At 40.6% G+C, this 20,738-nt stretch overlaps 1 protein-coding gene and 1 long non-coding RNA gene across 5 annotated transcripts in view; one reads left to right on the top strand and one right to left on the bottom strand.

The window, feature by feature from the left end:
* PTPN6 (protein tyrosine phosphatase non-receptor type 6) overlaps window positions 1–20,738 on the top strand; it is a 42,782-nt gene that overhangs the window by 1,221 nt on the left and 20,823 nt on the right. The window contains exons 1-3 of one of the 4 annotated variants that reach the window (XM_072129886.1): window positions 8,460–8,537; window positions 8,793–9,009; window positions 19,716–19,838. In XM_072129886.1, coding sequence (XP_071985987.1) covers window positions 9,002–9,009; window positions 19,716–19,838 — 131 coding nt within the window. In that variant the 5' untranslated portion in view covers window positions 8,460–8,537; window positions 8,793–9,001. Of the gene's footprint in view, window positions 1–8,456; window positions 9,010–12,783; window positions 12,871–19,715; window positions 19,839–20,738 lie in introns of those variants that run through there. The other 3 variants (XM_072129885.1, XM_072129884.1, XM_072129887.1) reach the window with 3 other exon arrangements.
* On the bottom strand, window positions 9,831–12,687 carry LOC140105797 (uncharacterized). The gene is made up of 3 exons (XR_011850636.1): window positions 12,459–12,687; window positions 11,962–12,076; window positions 9,831–10,070 (listed from the first exon to the last, which is right to left on the bottom strand). It is a non-coding gene; the product is annotated as an uncharacterized lncRNA (long non-coding RNA).

Below are 20,738 nucleotides of genomic sequence, written 5' to 3'. Positions count from 1 at the left end.
ATGGTGACACATTGATATTATGACTCGTGGTTCCCCATGTAGACCCGTGCCTTAAAGTGGCAAAACACTTAAAATTTGTGACCCCAATAGCAGCCTCTTTATAGTACATTCACACCAGACCATCCCGGGTGCCTACTACCTGGGCTCCTGACGCAGCGTATAATAACATAACACCGTTGTCCTCGTAGTGTTATTTGCATACACGTCTTTGTACAGCAATTCCTGCCCTCGGTCAATTTTCATATAACACAATCCTGACGCACCCGAATGTCCCCATCAGAGATTACAATGGGTGCACATTGATACCTGCCAAGCCCAGCCGTGCATTTGCAAATTAGTTAACTGTGAAGGTGCTGGTTCTAAAACGCTTCATGTATCTATTGGATATAAGCAGTAGCATTGTCACTGGCAGTGAAGGCGTTAAATATCAAAAACTAAAAAAGAAAAGAAAAACTAAACTAAAATTGGGAACAAGTGATATGCTTACATCTACTGACCACTTACATGTATCATAGAATTTAATTGTCATACTCTGCCCCCTCAGGAGTGATACATTATATATGCTTATACCCACCCAGGGCCGAATTAAGGTTGGTGGGGACCCCAGTGAATGTAGCATACCTACATCTGCTCACTATCTATTTTCCCCCAGTAATACATCAACATACAGCCGCCAACCCCCCAGTAAAACATCTACATGCAGCCGCCAACCCCCCAGTAATACATCTACATGCAGCCGCCAACCCCCCAGTAATACATCTACATGCAGCCGCCAACCCCCCAGTAATACATCTACATGCAGCCGCCAACCCCCCAGTAATACATCTACATGGAGGCGCCAACCCCCAGTAATACATCTACATGCAGGCGCCAACCCCCAGTAATACATCTACATGCAGCCGCCAACCCCCCAGTAATACATCTACATGCAGGCGCCAACCCCCAGTAATACATCTACATGCAGGCGCCAACCCCCCAGTAATACATCTATATACAGCCACCTAACCACCAGTAATACATCTATATACAGCCACCTAACCACCAGTAATACATCTATATACAGCCGCCAGCCCCCAGTTATACATCTATATACAGCCGCCAGCCCCCCAGTAATACATCTATATATAGCCACCTAACCACCAGTAATACATCTATATACAGCCGCCAGCCCCCAGTTATACATCTATATACAGCCGCCAGCCCCCCCAGTAATACATCTATATATAGCCACCTAACCACCAGTAATACATCTATATACAGCCGCCAGCCCCCAGTTATACATCTATATACAGCTGCCTAACCCCCAGTAAAACATCTATAAACAGCCGCCAGCCCCCATTAATACATCTATCTACAGCCACCTAACCACCAGTAATACATCTATATACAGCCACCAGCCGCCAGTAATACATCTATACACACCTGCCTTTCCCCGCCCAGTAATACATCTATATACAGCCGCCAGCCCCCCCAGTAATACATCTATATATAGCCACCTAACCACCAGTAATACATCTATATACAGCCGCCAGCCCCCAGTTATACATCTATATACAGCTGCCTAACCCCCAGTAAAACATCTATAAACAGCCGCCAGCCCCCATTAATACATCTATCTACAGCCACCTAACCACCAGTAATACATCTATATACAGCCACCAGCCGCCAGTAATACATCTATACACACCTGCCTTTCCCCGCCCAGTAATACATCTATATACAGCCACCTAACCACCAGTAATACATCTACATACAGCCACCTCACCCCCCATTAATACATCTACATACAGCCGCCTCACCCCCACAGCCGCCAGCCCCCAGTTATACATCTATATACAGATTCATAAACCCCAGTAATAAATCTATGTACAGCCGCCTCACCCTGCCCAGTAATACATCTACATACAGCCGCCAGCCACCTAACCACCAGTAAAACATCTATATAGAGCTGCCAGCCACCAGTTATACATCTATATGCAGTTGCCTAACCCCCAGTAATACATCTATATACAGCCGCCTCACCCTGCCAGTAATACAGCTATATACAGCCTACACAACCCCCAATAATACATCTACATACAGCCGCCAACCCTCCAGTAGTACATCTACATACAGACGCTTCACCCCCCCTGTAATACATCTATGTACAAGAATATAACTACTATAATACTGCCCCCTATGTACAAGAATAAAACTACTATAATACTGCCCCCTATGTACAAAAATATAACCACTATAATACTGCCCCCTATGTAGAGGAATATACCTTCTATAATACTGCCCCCTATGTACTGGAGTATAACTACTATAATACTGCCCCCTATGTACAAGAATATAACTACTATAATACTGCCCCCTATGTACAAGAATATAACTACTATAATAGTGACCCCTATATACAAGAATATAACTACTTTAATACTGCCCCCTATGTACAAGAATATAACTACTATAATACTGCCCCCTATGTACAGGAATATAACTACTATAATACACCCCCTATGTACAAGAATATAACTACTATAATACTGTCCCCTATATACAAGAATATAACTACTATAATACTGCCCCTATGTACAGGAATATAACTACTATAATACTGCCCCCTATGTACAAGAATATAACTACTATAATACTGCCCCCTATGTACAGGAATATAACTACTATAATACTGCCCCTATGTACAAGAATATAACTACTATAATACTTCCCCCTATGTACAAGAATATAACTACTATAATACTGCCCTCTATGTACAAGGATATAACTACTATAATACTGCCCCCTATGTACAAGAATATAACTACTATAATACTGCCCCCTATGTACAGGAATATAACTACTATAATACTGCCCCCTATGTACAGGAATATAACTACTATAATACTGCCCCCTATGTACAAGAATATAACTACTATAATACTGCCCTCTATGTACAAGGATATAACTACTATAATACTGACCCCTATGTACAAGAATATAACTAATATAATACTGCCCCCTATATACATGAATATAACTACTATAATACTGCCCCCTATGTACAGGAATATAACTACTATAATACTGCTCCCTATGTACAAGAATATAACTACTATAATACTTCTCCACTATGTACAAGAATATAACTACTATAATACTGCCCCCTATGTACAAGAATATAACTACTATAATACTTCCCCACTATGTACAAGAATATAACTACTATAATACGGTCCCCTATGTACAAGAATATAACTACTATAATACTGCCCCCTATGTACAGGAATATAACTACTATAATACTGCCCCCTATGTACAAGAATATAACTACTATAATACTGCCCCCTATGTACAAGAATATAACTACTATAATACTGCCCCCTGTGTACAGGAATATAACTACTATAATACTGCCCCTATGTACAAGAATATAACTACTATAATACTGCCCCCTAGTACAGGAATATAACTACTATAATACTGCCCCCTATGTACATGAATATAACTACTATAATACTGCCCCTATGTACAAGAATATAACTACTATAATACTGTCCCCTATGTACAAGAATATAACTACTATAATACTGCCCCTATGTACATGAATATAACTACTATAATACTGCCCCTATGTACAAGAATATAACTACTATAATACTGCCCCTATGTACATGAATATAACTACTATAATACTGCCCCCTATGTACAGGAATATAACTACTATAATACTGCCCCTATGTACAAGAATATAACTACTATAATACCGCCCCCTATGTACAAGAATATAACTACTAGAATACTGCCCCCTATGTACAAGAATATAACTACTATAATACTGCCTCCTATGTACAGGAATATAACTACTATAATACTGCCCCCTATATACAAGACTATAACTACTATAATACTGCCCCCTATGTACAAGAATATAACTACTATAATACTGCCCCTATGTACAGGAATATAACTACTATAATACTGCTCCCTATGTACAAGAATATAACTACTATAATACTTCTCCACTATGTACAAGAATATAACTACTATAATACTGCCCCCTATGTACAAGAATATAACTACTATAATACTTCCCCACTATGTACAAGAATATAACTACTATAATACGGTCCCCTATGTACAAGAATATAACTACTATAATACTGCCCCCTATGTACAAGAATATAACTACTATAATACTGCCCCCTATGTACAGGAATATAACTACTATAATACTGCCCCCTATGTACAAGAATATAACTACTATAATACTGCCCCCTATGTACAAGAATATAACTACTATAATACTGCCCCCTGTGTACAGGAATATAACTACTATAATACTGCCCCTATGTACAAGAATATAACTACTATAATACTGCCCCCTATGTACAGGAATATAACTACTATAATACTGCCCCCTATGTACATGAATATAACTACTATAATACTGCCCCTATGTACAAGAATATAACTACTATAATACTGTCCCCTATGTACAAGAATATAACTACTATAATACTGCCCCTATGTACATGAATATAACTACTATAATACTGCCCCTATGTACAAGAATATAACTACTATAATACTGCCCCTATGTACAAGACTATAACTACTATAATACTGCCCCCTAAGTAAAAGAATATAACTACTATAATACTGCCCCCTATGTACAGGAATATAACTACTATAATACTGCCCCTATGTACAAGAATATAACTACTATAATACCGCCCCCTATGTACAAGAATATAACTACTAGAATACTGCCCCCTATGTACAAGAATATAACTACTATAATACTGCCTCCTATGTACAGTAATATAACTACTATAATACTGCCCCCTATATACAAGACTATAACTACTATAATACTGCCCCTATGTACAAGAATATAACTACTATAGTACTGCCCCTATGTACAAGAATATAACTACTATAATACTGCCCCCTATGTACAAGAATATAACTACTATAATACTGCCCCCTATGTACAAGAATATAACTACTATAATACTGCCCCCTATGTACAAGAATATAACTACTATAATGCTGATGTGTAGATGCTGTATGTGTGAGAATATGTTGTGTATATATATGGTGTTTATAAACTGTATGCAAGTTGATATATGTTTGTACTTGGCATTGTATGTAGGTGTGTATATGTGTGTGTTTAATAACTTTGTATGTGGTACTTTATGTGAGTATATATGGTGTGCATATTCTGTATATATGCGTGTTTATGCTGTGTGTTTGTATATGGTGTGTTTATACTGTATACATGTCTGTATTTGTTATGTATATACTGTATGTGTATTAATATGATGTATGTATGTGGGTAAGTGTATAAATGTATATTTCAGTGAACATAAAAGTATAATTGTGAAAAAAATAATTTTTAAATGTGTGCGTGTATATGTAGAACACTGCGGGGCACATGTATTATCGCATCTGCGCCAAAGAAATGCCAGGATTTTAATGTTTTTTTTGGCACAGAATTGTTGCGGATCATTTATCTATCCTGACTCCTCCATCTTTTTTTTAGCGCAAGTGGGCGTGGCCTAGCGTTTCCACATTATCCTCCACATTTATGTGTATTTTGTCGCCATTTTTAGGCACAATTTTTGACGCACAATAGACCGGGAAAAAATGGTCAGAGAGCAAAATTAAGGCGCAGTCCATGTAAGATTTTGGCGCACATCTCATTGATATCGGCATTTTTATGGCGCACGACTGATCAGTTCAGTCTACCCATTAATTACTTACAGCCGTGCGCCACTTTAATACATCGGGCTGTGCTTTCCGGAGACTGATCTCCTATGCCGACAGACGTGCTTGTGCCAGAATTAGTAAATCCCCCCTATATGTGTGTATAAATGTATGATAACGTATAAAAAAATGTATATATTTTTAAGAGGAATGGGGGCCCCATTCAGAAGTCTGCTATGGGGGTCAACTTCTCCTAGTTACGCTCCTGGACAGGGACATGGCGTAAATTGAGATTATTTCAGGGATTCAATACCAGTTTTCTGACATAGAAGCCCTGATAAGTGTCTGCCATGATATTTACTAGTAGTAGCAGCAGGAAAGCAGTGAGAACTGCAGTGATTGGGCCACGATCCGGAGAACCTGCATATTTTCAGACATGGACCTGTAATGACTTCTCATTGGAGCTGATCCACGAGAATCCTGTACATAGGGGACAGTATTATAGTAGTTATATTCTTGTACGTAGGGGGCAGTATTATAGTAGTTATATTCTTGTACATAGGGGGCAGTATTATAGTAGTTATATTCTTGTACATAGGGGGCAGTATTATAGTAGTTATATTCCTGTACATAGGGGGCAGTATTATAGTAGTTATATTCTTGTACATAGGGGGCAGTATTATAGTAGTTATATTCCTGTACATAGGGGGCAGTATTATAGTAGTTATATTCTTGTACATAGGGGACAGTATTATAGTAGTTATATTCCTGTACATAGGGGGCAGTATTATAGTAGTTATATTCTTGTACATAGGGGGCGGTATTATAGTAGTCATATTCCTGTACATAGGGGGCAGTATTATAGTAGTTATATTCCTGTACATAGGGGGCAGTATTATAGTAGTTATATTCTTGTACATAGGGGATAGTATTATAGTAGTTATATTCCTGTACATAGGGGGCAGTATTATAGTAGTTATATTCTTGTACATAGGGGGCAGTATTATAGTAGTTATATTCCTGTACATAGGGGGCAGTATTATAGTAGTTATATTCCTGTACATAGGGGGCAGTATTATAGTAGTTATATTCTTGTACATAGGGGACAGTATTATAGTAGTTATATTCCTGTACATAGGGGGCAGTATTATAGTAGTTATATTCTTGTACATAGGGGGCAGTATTATAGTAGTCATATTCCTGTACATAGGGGGCAGTATTATAGTAGTTATATTCTTGTACATAGGGGGCAGTATTATAGTTGTTATATTCTTGTACATAGGAGCAGTATTATAGTAGTTATATTCTTGTACATAGGGGGCAGTATTATAGTAGTTATATTCCTGTACATAGGGGTCAGTATTATAGTAGTTATATTCTTGTACATAGGGGGCAGTATTATAGTAGTTATATTCCTGTACATAGGGGTCAGTATTATAGTAGTTATATTCTTGTACATAGGGGGCAGTATTATAGTAGTTATATTCTTGTACATAGGGGGCAGTATTATAGTAGTTATATTCCTGTACATAGGGGGCAGTATTATAGTAGTTATATTCTTGTACATAGGGGGCAGTATTATAGTAGTTATAGTCTTGTACATAGGGGGCAGTATTATAGTAGTTATATTCCTGTACATAGGGGGCAGTATTATAGTAGTTATATTCTTGTACATAGGGGGCAGTATTATAGTAGTTATAGTCTTGTACATAGGGGGCAGTATTATAGTAGTTATATTCTTGTACATAGGGGGCAGTATTATAGTAGTTATATTCTTGTACATAGGGGGTAGTATTATAGTAGTTATATTCCTGTACATAGGGGGCAGTATTATAGTAGTTATATTCTTGTACATAGGGGGCAGTATTATAGTAGTTATAGTCTTGTACATAGGGGGCAGTATTATAGTAGTTATATTCTTGTACATAGGGGGTAGTATTATAGTAGTTATATTCTTGTACATAGGGGGCAGTATTATAGTAGTTATATTCTTGTACATAGGGGGCAGTATTATAGTAGTTATATTCCTGTATATAGGGATCAGTATTATCCTGTTTAATTTTGTTTGTTGCAGGATGTGTTCTCTATACTTATTTTGCTAACAATAAGGTTAATATTTTTGTATCATAAAATGTCCTGTCATTTTTAACAAAATGAGGCACATTTACTAAGAACAGTGGAAACTGCAGTTTGCAGAGGGCGCCAGATTCCGGATTTTTGGTGCCCGTTCTCCATGAATCTGGCGCCCTTTTTTGGTGCACCTTTAACATGCGGCGTGCAACACAACTCTGTTGGATTTTACATGTTACATCTGGCGCACGCCCCCATCAGTGCAGCAGAATAGTGCAGCCATGACACAAAAGGGTCATGTGCAACACATATTTGTCGCAGACACTTCCTAAATATCTGTGCAAGCAGTTTGCACTAGAAAGAACGTGCAAAGTCCGACAAAAAACTGGCACAAGCACCTTAGTAAATGTGCCCCATTATACTTTGCTTTCTGCTAAGGAATTAAAATATTCTTGTCTACATCCTAAACTTCCATCCAAAACTCGACCCTGCGAACAACAATAATAATTATTCCTTTATTAAACATCTATCCAAAACTCGACCCTGCGGACAACTGTAAACTTTCTCACAGCTGAGGGTTTGCTACATATGTTATTTTTCCTCGACAGATTAGAAGCACAAACATTTCTGCTGACCTTTGCTACAATGTATCGGTGCAGCTAGATCTCCCTCCCATTAGCACTGTAGTTTGTGGGAGGAGGACTTCCTTGGTTACCTGTGAGGTGTATCAGAGCGGCCTCTCACCTGTGAGACCTGGTTTTATACTCAAATTACAGGTAAAGCCCCCGTCTGGCTGCACCTTAGACTTGAGGCTCTCCCCGTGCACCTTGTACCCGTCTATACCTATGTGCCCGTGGGCTCCGGGCCTTGTGTCTTGCACATTGCTGTAGCTGGGCTTACACAATGTGTGTGAGGTGCACAGATAAAAATGAGAAGTAGAAGCTTTAGAGAAGCGAGCTTCCTGTTTGAGAGAGTGAGAGAGGGATTAACTCAGGCAGAAAAGAATACTCCTCTTTTTTTTTTTTGCAAAGTGAGAACGCACTGAGTGGGGCAATGAAGTCAAGAGGAGACATACCCTGACAGGTCCACTCCATAACAGTGAGAGTAGAAAGGTCTCAAGATAAGAGAGGTGAAGGGGAGTGAAAGCAAGAGAGGCAAAACAAGAGACGGAGAGAAGAGGAAGAACCCTGGCAACAAGTCATCTCAGCGCACACAAAGACCCCAGGACAAGGCTTCAAAGATGGTCAGGTAAGGACAATGTAGATCCTCTCCTTGCTCCTGAGATATGGAAAGTCAAAATCTGGTCAATTTTCTCAATACTCTCCACCCTCCCTGCTACGAGAGTTCAAACACTACCTACAGCAGATGTCTTCAGACTTGTACTACCTGCTCAACATCTTGAGGATGTCCGAGACAACGTTTTATCGTCTTGTCGTTCTTGAGATGAACATGATTTCTTCTTTTTTTCTAAAGCTGGAATATCGCACATAAGAGAATAACTATAAGGTTTCATAATCTTGTTATCCTGGTTTATTAGTCTTGGCCCGGTTCCTGAGGAGTTTGAAGTGGACCATAGTCACCCTGAAACCTTGTTTTAATGTCTGGTGAGATGACCATTGCTTGGTCCTGGAGACTTGTCATCAACTTTTGGAGTAGGATCTCCCCCTGGGATATTTGTCTCAGACAGTTTTCTGTATCACTTCTCTTGGTTTGTGGACGCCTGTAATATATGGCCCATAGTGTTTGTTGTCTTGGTCTTTGATTCTAGATTTCAGTTATTAGTCTACTCCACCTCACTGTCGCTCCCCTAATTCAGCCTCTAACCAGGACTTTATTTTGGAAGCCTTCTTTGTATTCATAATTTATGAGATGCAAGATTCCGGAATATATGCCAATCCCACCGCCACATATGTACCTACAATCAGCACCGATAGATAAATAAATGACTACTGACTCTACAACGAAGAAGACTTCTCCTGTAGTCTAATGTTGTCATATAATGTTGTCTGTAAACTGCATAATACATTGTTACAAAACCGCTTGCATATAATCTCTACATAGGGATGTTTACAAGGGTATCATATTAGATAGTAGGGTAAATCTTACCCCATCTTCCGAGGAACATGGGTTCCTCATCTACTCAATCACAAGAACAAAACTTCCAGTATCATTTCCATGTGAAATGAGGGTCAGCGAGTAAGAGTTCTTCTTACGGACAGTTTGCTTGCTGCCGTGGGGAGACCTATAGCCATTGAGCGGCATCCTCTCTGTACCCAAAGGATGGGGCTGGGCAGGTCCCTCCCTGATAACTATAAAATATGAGGTTATTGATAATCATCTCAGAATTCTATGTTGTTTATTTGAGTTCTAGACTCTCAGTTTAGATACGCCCTACCAAGTTTGTTGGTCCCACGACTCTATAGAGAAGAAGGACTTAAGCCGATACATAGTCACTTCATACAAAGTATCAATATTTTGTATCTACAAAACTCTGATTATCCAGAAGACAAAACCACCCGTTCAATTGTGCAGAGTAGTGTAAAAACAATATATGGAAAAAGATGACTCCGTTTGTAAGATCACTTTGACTTCATTATTTGTTGTTGTCTGTATGACCATTGCTTCTCTAGAACTTCTTCTTTTTGGGTCTTCAAGCTTCTCCTTAACTCTTTTGACTGTCCTCATTTTTTGCTTCAACTTTTTTTTTTTTAATTTCTTGATCTGGTTCACTCAGGGAACCAATAGATGGTTTCCCATTAGAAAGATTCAGCGGAATCCCATCACCATCACAACTGTGGATGTAGTGGTGCTGTTTTGTTTGTATAGATCTAATTACAGACAATGGAGTATGTTTACTGTGTATTACTAGAGGTTAGCCGTCAGAAAGTCCATAGCGGTGACTATTTCCCGGAGCCTTGGAGTTTTCTATCTGAATACAAAGCCGATAACTATAGATAAAGTTGTGACAAGACATAAAAGATCTATTTTTGGCCTGCATTTGTTCATGTTGTGTGCACGCCATCAATGGTTAGATATTACGTAACATTTTACCCCTACATGACACAGCTTTGGCCTTGCAGGGAATTTTTATGTCTAAATTTGGAAAGCCGCTATTTTTCCCTGTTACCAATTGCTCTACAGTTTTGTGTGTTTTTTTTCTTTTATTTTTCCTTGAAATATAAATTATAAAGTATACAGTTCCAACTTACATACAAATTCAACTTAAGAACAATCCTGCAGAACCTATCTTGAACGTAACCTGGGGTCCCCCTGTATTCCCATATTCCAATCTATAGATTACAACCATCATAAAAATTAGAAGACAATATACCATATCTTCCAAACATTACTACATTATCTTCAAAACATTATTATTACCTTGTCAGATAAAATTCAGCAATGTGTTGCCTAAGAGCCAAATGACATAATTAATGCATTATATTAATACATACATTTTCAAGTAATTTAATTATAATCTACCTCTTTTTCCCTAATTCCATATATTTCGATCCCCCATCCCATCCCCAAACCCCCTTCCTATCCCAACTCTCCCCTACCCAAAGAAAATTAAAATGTGTTTTTTATGTCACTCTTTTTGTAGTTGTATTAGGACTTGTTTTTAGTCAGGTGAACTGTAGTTCTCATTGGTACCATTTTGGAGTACATACCGGCAGTCCCTGGGTTACATACATAGGTTCCCTAGGTTTGTTCTTAATTCGAATTTGTATGTAAGGCGAAACTGTATATTTTATCATTGTAGATCCAGAGAAAAATGTTTTTTGCCCCAGTCACAATTGGAGTTTTACAATTTTTTGCTGTAATTGGACCAAGGATTATCAATAAAACTTCATTACATACACCTTACAGCTGATCATTGCAGTCTGGGACTATAGTAACATCCAGAGAGGTCACCAGAGGTCACAGGGGGCAGAGGGCTCCGTTTGTAACTAGGGGTCGTCTAAGTCCAGTGTCTTTAAGTAGGGGACCGCCTGTATATTTTAATCACTTTTTATTACGGTACTTTTTTTTTTGGTTATCCGGGGGCGTTTCTAGGGTCATAAAAGAGCCAGGCACTGGCCACAGTGCACATGTACCAAATACTAAGTAGTGGCCGGACCCTAACATATATACACACAAGCGAACATGAAAAAAACAGTGCTTATCATATACAGCTATAGAAAACACAGGAGAGATCCCTACCTATTACCCCAAGTGACCTCAAGTGATTTGTCCTCGGATTGTACATGTTCTCGCTCCTTATCTTCTCCATAAGGTCCACCTTCACCTTGTCTCTACCACCAGCCACGCACCATCCCTGCAGAGTTTACAATGTTAACAATGTTATTCTTCTGCTACCCCTAATACTATGCCCCCCAAATACTGTAATAGAGCTAATACAGAGCCCCCCCATGAAATACTAGTACCACACAAATAGTGCGCCATAATGTAACCTCCACTGTGGTCATCACACAGTAAAATCCCCTTGTGGTGATCCCTACACTGTAGAATACCCCCTGCTCTAGTCGCACCCAGTGTACTGTCACGATTGTGGCCCCAATACTTAATAATACACCACTTATTGCGGGACTGATATCTTATAATGCCCCTCATATTAGTCACCATGTTCTATAGTGGCCACTGCACACTATATGGCGCCCCCCATTCTTAATAATGCCCGTTATCTTCTGGTCCCTTACACTTGTGGTTGTGTTCACATGATTCACATTTGTTCACATTTGGTGTGTGTTCGAAACGCATGCAGTTTTTACGTAGCAGCATATGTTTTCAATGTTATATGCAAAACACATGAGGTGGTCTTTCTCCTTAGACACCGTCCTGAGAAATTTGCAAAGGTCTGGGGCAGGTGGTGCGACTCCCCCCCCCCCTTGACTATACGGGGGAAATTTATCAGAAGTGTCTGAGGTAAAACTGTGCTAGTTGCCCATGGAAACCAATCAGAGCACAGCTTTAATTTTATAAACAGCTGTGGGAAAATGAAAGCTGAGCTCTGATTGGTTCCCATGGGCAACTAGAACAGTTCTGCTCTAAGAGACTTAGGATAAATCTCCGCTTATGATGGGCTTTGTCTTCCTCGCAGGAGGCACTTAGGTAGATTGTTTGTTAAATATACTGGATTTTGCTCACTTTGCCTGACAAGGTTTGAGGCCTTGGGACTGTGAAGGAACTAGGTTGTATTTTTTCATGCCAAGGCTTTTGTATGTACAATGTTTTCTTTGTATATGGCACTTGTGATGTAATTTGTAAGACTTGTACATGATTTGTAACAAGTGTATGTGCCTTATTTTCTTGTTCAATAAGCGAGTTTAAAAGAAATTGTAAAACACACGTTGCTATGTGAAAAAAGGCAATGTAAACTTATCATGTGAACACAACCTTAAAGGGGTTCTTGGGGATGGGATTTTTTTTGTTTGTGTCCCCAGGTGGTGTAAAATGAAGAAAGAATTTTTACTAACCTCTATCTTTACCTCTGGTCCAGCTTGGTAAAACAGAGGAAAGCATAATTTCTTTCTCCCTTCTCTCCATGAACCCCCTTAACCACCCTCTTTGTCCCAGTATGAATAAAGCCCCCATTATGATCCAGTCTTGGTGATTATGCCCCTACTCTCAGTGTAGAGGCGCATCTCTTAGGCTGACGGCATACGTGGTGTTTGAACCCGTTTTTAAGCTCTCCGTTTAAAAACACAAGCGTTTTTGACCCATTTTAATTAAGATAATTGGTAAAACCGATCAAAAACAGATGCGTTTTAAAAAAATGCAGTTTGATGCAGAGTTTTTTAACACATGCGTTTATTAACGGACTGTTTAAAGACGGCCAAAAAACAGGTGCAAAACGCCACGTGTGCCGCCGGCCTTATACCAACCAAGGCACGGGGTTTAAAGACCAGTTTTTGCGTTTCCATTTTTCATTTCTAAAGAGCTGTGTGCGGGCTTGTTTTCTGAGTAAAATATTGCATTTCATAGGGATGGGATTTAACCCCACTACGACCTGGCCCTTTTTTTTTTTAATTTCCATTTTTCACTCCCTACCTTCAAAAATCTATAACTTTTTTTATTTTTACCCGTAAAGAGCTTGTGAGTAACAAATTGCACTTCATAGAGATGGTATTTAATATCCCCTGCTGTGTACTGGGAAGCAGGAAATAATTACAAATGCAGTGAAAATGGTGAAAAAACGCATTTGCGCCATTTTCTTTTGGACTTGGAATTTACGGCTTTCACTGAGCGCCCCAAATGACATGTCTTCTTCATTCCTTGGGTCGGTACGATTACGGGGATAACAAATTTGTATAGGTTTTATAATGTTTTCATACATTTACAAAAATTAAAACCTCCTGTACAATTTTTTATTTTATTTAGCCATCTTCTGGCGCTAATAACGTTTTAATTATTCAGTGTATGGAGCTGTGAGTGGTGTCATTTTTTGCGACTTTTGATTACGTTTTCATTGCTACCATTTTTAGGACTGTACGACCTTGATCACTTTTTATTGAATTGTTTAATATTTTTCAAAATATAAAATAAAAAAATCCTCAGCTTGCGATAGTATGGCGCACATCAGGGAGGGGTTAATATTCCATGCCGTGCACTGGGAAGTGGAATATTGTCCTGCTGGACTGACACCTTGGCACATCGCAATCATAAATGGGTTGCAGAATTTGATTATACCACTTTATGCACAGAAATGCTGCAGGCATCACGCCACACGTCTCATACTGCTATATAATGTCCTTCAAGTGAATGGGGCACATTTTCTCCATGTGTAGTGTATGGGAGACCCTATAATAGCTAGTCTCCATGCACGCCATGCTCAAGGACAACTGAGAATTAGATATAAAGCTGGTTATATGATTGTCGATTAATGTGATATTCTAAATTAATATACATAGAGGTGGCATTACCGTATTTTCTGCCCTATAGGGCGCACCGGACTATAAGGCGCATTAGTCCGATGCGCCTTATATATGTAATAATTACATATATAAGGCGCATCGGACTATAAGGCGCGGGGTCCGGGGGCGTGGCGGAGACGCGACGGGACGCGGCGACGGGACGCAACGCCGAGACGCGACGGGGAACGCGGGGAAGGTGAGCGGGGAAGGTGAGGGGGAGGTGGAGGAGGGCAGCGGACCATACTTACATTGGTCCCCGCTACCGGAGACAGCAGATCTCCAGCGGGAACTGCAGACCACGCGGCAGAAGTTGTTCGTGCCGCGTGGTCTGCAGTTCCCGCTGGAGATCTGCTGTCTCCGGTCTCCGGTAGCGGGGACCTATGCAAGTATGGTCCGCTGCCCAGCGCCATACATAGGGCGCACCGGACTATAAGGCGCACTTTGGATTTCCACGGAAATCCAATGCTTTTAAGTGCGCCTTATAGTCCGGAAAATACGGTAGGTTTCTAGTCTAGTCTGGGCTGGACTGTAGGGACTTGTAAACTTAGCCCAAAATATTCAGGCTCTTGACCCAGAAATTTTAAATCCTCCAAAATTAAACCAGCCATCAATGGACACCACACCATGTTCCTTGTTGTGGGTGGGTGGGTGTGTGTGTGTGTGTGGGGTGGGGGGGGGGGCACAGCATTTATTTTTAGAGAAACAATGAATTAATTAAATAACCAATAGAAAAAATGCAAAATAGTTGGAACAAAATTCATGCCCATCCGGGCCCTTCGCTTCTTCTTGAGCAAAAACCTTTCACCCGAATGGTGTCAGACGTCATGTGGGCACCTTCATCTCGCCTTCGGGCATGTGAAAATCCGCCAATGCTGTGACATCTGAAAGGAAGAAAGAGAACAGCCAGAAACCGGAACACCACCTGTAAACGAAAATTAACCTGAGGGCAAGGGTGGGTGGGCGACTTCACACCGCTCGGTCCTGAGGGCAGAAGGAAAGAGGCCCCGCCACGTGCCCCCAATGCTTTTAAAACCACGGGGCGGGCCGCAATAAGCCCGCCCAATCCAGCCTCTTTTTGGGACCGCCTAAAGAAGGGGCCAATCGCCTTTTTAGCCGCCTTCTGCACCATCACCAGAAATCCCCTACAGTCCCCAGCCCCTTCTCTATGCGATTTGGGGCTAATGTTAGCGAAGGGAAGAACCCGTTAGGTTGTTGTTTCATTATACAGTATTGAAATATCATATCAGTAATTCACCTGGTAAAGACCTCTTGTACTTTTGCCCCCCCACCACCTCCTTAATGTTTCTATTATATACTCCACTTTCAGTTAGGGTGATGCCACCCATGGTGTTTTGAACCCGTTTTTGGTACGCTTTTAAGCAGTCCGTCCAAAAACGCATGCGTTAAAAAAACACATCCATTTTTGATAACGCATTTGTTTTTGACAGGTTTTACTAATTATCTTAATTAAAACTGGTAAAAAACGGATGCATTTTTGGACGGACTGCTTAAAAACGGATCAAAAACCGGTTCATAACGCCATGTGTGGCATCACCCTTATGGGGAAGCCATCATGACCAGGCTAATGCATTTCCACACAAGGCCCATTGCCATAAGAACATTGTCAGGAGGTAATATAGGAGAGTATTGTGGGCATGCTTAGTAAGGTGTACATAGGAGGCAACAAGCTTGAAGCTTGATGGTTACACCACAGACATTCAAGATTTAACATGGCTGCTACCACCACCATTTGTGGACCCTTATCTTCACCGGCGGTGATGTCACCCCACATGGCCACATACACCACTTCTGCATTCAGGTCTGCCGGCTTCCTATTGCTAGAGAGCAGGACTGCTCAAATACGAAACACTTACTGACCCGGAGCCGGATTGGCCCCTTTAACCCCTTTGTGTCTAAGCCATTTTAGACCTTTAGGACCAGGCCTGATTTTTAAAATTTACCCTGTGTCATTATAGGAGGTTATAACTTTGTGACGCTTTAACATATCCAGGGGATTTTGAGATTGTTTTACCGTCACACATTGTACTTCAAAGTAATAGAAAAATTTTGATGATATCTTTTGTGTTTAGTTATGAAAAAAAATGAAATTTGGCAAAAATTTCTAAAAATTAGTCATTTTCAAAGTTCCAAATTTTCTGCTTTTCAGGCAGATAGTCATAGCACCCAAGTAACTTTATAACTAACATTTCTGGAATGTCTGCTTTATATCGGCATAGGGTTTTATACCTCCTCTCTCTTTTCTAGGTTGTTAGGAGGTTCAGAATTTTGGGTGCAATTTTTCTCATTTTTATGAAAATCGCCAAAACCCTTATTTAGAGGCACCTCCTCAGCTTTAACTGACTTTGAGAGGCCTAAACAGCAGTAAAACCCCCAAAATCACGCCATTTTAGAAACTACACCCCTCAATGTGTAAAAAAAATCAACTTTAAGAAGTGTGTTAACCCTTTAGATGCTTCACAGGGGTTAAAACAAAATGCAGCTGTAATTTTTTTTTAGACAATATATAAATTTTGGACAAAAATTAAACCGTCACAAAGTATTAAATGACAAAAAACTCCACAAAGTTTGATACCCAATGTCTCCCGAGTATGAGGATGCCCCATATGTGGTGGTGACTGCTGTATGGGCACACGGCCGGCATAGAAGGGAAGCAGCGCCATTCAGAGCAGATCTGCAATGTCACATTTTACAGGCTATAAAATGTTTCTTTTTTTGTAATTTGGACACATGGGAGATTATTTTTTTTTGGTGGTGAGATCCACTTTTCAGGTACATCATTTACAGGGGGGTTTAATAGCCAATAATCAGATTTTATTAACTCTTTCTTGGTTTCTTGGATTAAAAAAATCATTAATTCTTGTTTATGGTTTTTAGCATTTTTTCCCCCGGCATTCACTGTACCATAAAATTAATGTATTATCGTTATTCTGGGTCATCATGATTACGGCGATACCCCATTTATATGGCTTTTTTATGGTTAACTTGTTTTGCAGAATATAGAACTCATTTTGTGAGTTTGTTTTTGTATCGCCAAGTAACAATGGGCAGAACATTTTTATATATTTTTTTTACAGAGCTTATTTTTTGCGGGACAAGCTGTACTTTTACTTGGTATCATGTTGGACTAAATATTACTTTTTGATCACTTTTTATGCGCTTTTTATGTGGTCAGATGTGAAAATGTAATAATTTTTGTGAGGTTTTTTTTGTGTTTTTTTAACGGCATTCACCATACCGGTTCAGTGACCATGTTATTTTATTGTACGGGTTGTTACGGACGTTGTGATACCCTATATGTTGTGGTTTTTTTGGTGATTTTCACTTTTTCTACTGCATGGGATGGGACTTAAGTTGCACTTTTGTTTTAAACTTTTTTTTTACTGTTTTATTTTGTCCCAGGGTGGGACATGAACAAGTGTTCATTTGATCACTTGTTCATTGTAATATACTGCAATACTAATGTATAGGCATTCTGCATAGGCTGACAGCTGCACTGTTAGATCGTGCACAGTGCACGATCCTAGCAGGCAGCTACTATAGGCAGCCCTGGGGTCCTTATCGGAACTCAGGGTTGCCATGGTAAAGATCGGCACCTCTGTGCCATGCACCAACCCGAACTGATTTAACCCGAACTGATTTAATGAGCCATTCGCAGTTTCACCACTGCACCACTATGACCGCGGCGTCTATAGGGTTAAACAGTCGGGATTGCGATCGTCGCGATCCCGGCAGTTACTGCGGGATCCCGGCTACCGCGTACCGCCGGGATCCCAAGGCGATCGCCCGGGCTCAGCTTCTGAGCTCGGGTGATCGCCATGACGTGATTCTACGTCAGGGTGCGGAAAGGGGTTAATAACTGCATAGTCCAAATCTAAATAACCACACAGAAAACCATTGCTTAACCATTCTCAATTGTGGGTTGACTCGGGGTCGGGCACAGCTTTATTGAAACTATGAATAATTTAACCATTTCTTGAATATATAGACACTTTTAACCATTCCACTTTACATAACAGCAGACAACACCCTGTATGCCTATCCTTATGTCAGGGCGTGTAGGGCAATGTTACCCCTGAAAAAATGCCCGCTCTGACAAAAATATATGAAAAAACTGTATAAAAAAGGGAGGGAGGGAAAACCGATGAAAAAGAGGGTGAGTCTGCTGTTCTGAGTATACGAGCATGCGCCCACCTCTTGTACCGCCCACGTTACTAGCCACGCCCCCAGCGCATGTCCTTCTCATGTATGAAGATGAGAGAGGGAAGAGCAACCTCCGATTAAAGGGGCCACACACCCTTATTGTATCCTGACTGCTAGCCACCTTTGAGCAGTCATTAGCCCAACAGCTATACGCCTAGGGGGCTATCAATACTATAAGGGACATCATATGACGGACATACAGTAACAACAGAGCCGCTTAGTGACAATAGACACAGTCACTTCCAAGTAGTCGCCCTCACAAATTTTTACTTGGAATGGAGAAGAAGGCATGATGTCACCCAGGGAATTAAAATGAGTACTCCGAAAGATGTCCTAAGAGGAATACACAGAGAAGGAAACATGTCCGACCTTATGTACCTGTGACCCGTGTCACCACTCTGAGCCTCAGAGCGTGATGCTTGGGCGCACATATTTACTCCCATTTGCCTCCAAGTTGGTCAAACCCTAAAAGCTAATCAATAAATTATATGTGCCCAAAAAATGTTGCATTGAAAAAATGGTTGGAAATGTTACTCATCCAACAAAAAACTAGCCCCAAACAGCAAAATTCATGGAAAAATGATAAACTTATAAAAAAATGTAAAGTGCTTGGACTTCAAGATGTAAAATATGTTTAATGCTGCTGGGGTGCACTTTGATGGTATTATAGTTCTTTAGGAGTTCAAAAAGGACCACTGTTTTCTTTCACAATTTTTTTTCTTTTTTTGTACTTACATGTGGATTTCACAATCTCTTTTTTTATCCTTGTCCCACTATGAATTTTGGAATAATCCGATCTTATTCTCTGTGTAACATTTGCAGGTGGTTTCACAGGGACATCACCGGGCTGGAGGCCGAGACCCGCCTGAAAGCCAGAGGAGTCTATGGAAGTTTTCTCGTACGTCCAAGCAGGAAGAAGCCGGAAGACTTTTCATTATCTGTCAGGTCAGTCCACCAGGGACCAATACAAAATGTGGGATTTGGCATCCCCTGATCCCCCGTAAACTAACACACTATCATGCTTGTGCTACGCCTCTAAAGTCCTTATTTTTGAGTCCTGATGGCTCTTTGTGGCAATGGTGGCAAGCACTTCAGCGAACCAGCATTAAGTACTAAAGGGGGGGGGGGTAGGTGTCACTCTGCATGCAGCACAGCTCCGGGGAAACACGCTGCATGCAGAATGCTATTGAGTACGGCTGGGCAGGCACGCTCACACTGACAGTGAGTCATTGTCACAGCTTGGAGGAAGGCAGCGTAGTGGCACCACCACAGCTCATCGCCACCAGGGACAGATTACTTCTAATGGGGCCCCCTAAGAGTAAAGTGCTGGGGGCCATGTGGTGCACCTCATAGTTCAGCCCTGGTGGCACCCTAAGGGCCCCTTTGCCATTGTACTATAAAATGTCTCTAGATACCACCAAGGCAAGAACATCTGGGGCATCAGACATCTTGCGTGGTTCCTATGTGGCCACTAGAAAAGAAGCCAAATTTAGGTGTCCAATATTACCAAGAGAAAATGAGGTGTGGGTAACTTGTTCCCTAGATAATTAGGAATTCAGCGCTGTCATCCAGCTGTTGGCATTTAAATTGCACAAAATAAGGGTCGTTCCACACTTGCAATGCATGCTGCCTGGATAGCACGGCCCGAATTCTGCAAACCGGGACTGAAATCAGAGCATGTCAGTTCACTCCCGGGTTTGCAATGTTCGGCCCAAGCGATCCGGGCAGCATGCATTGCGAGTGTGATGCGAGTTCATCGCATCACACTTGCAAGTGTGGAACGGCCCTAACAGGCGAGGAGAAGAGATTTGCCTAATCACATTGCTGTTAACATTTGCGTTTACA

The sequence above is a fragment of the Engystomops pustulosus genome, chromosome 11 (genome assembly GCF_040894005.1).
Source record: "Engystomops pustulosus chromosome 11, aEngPut4.maternal, whole genome shotgun sequence".
Taxonomy (NCBI): domain Eukaryota; kingdom Metazoa; phylum Chordata; class Amphibia; order Anura; family Leptodactylidae; genus Engystomops; species Engystomops pustulosus.
This window is presented reverse-complemented; position numbering and strand designations above follow the sequence as displayed.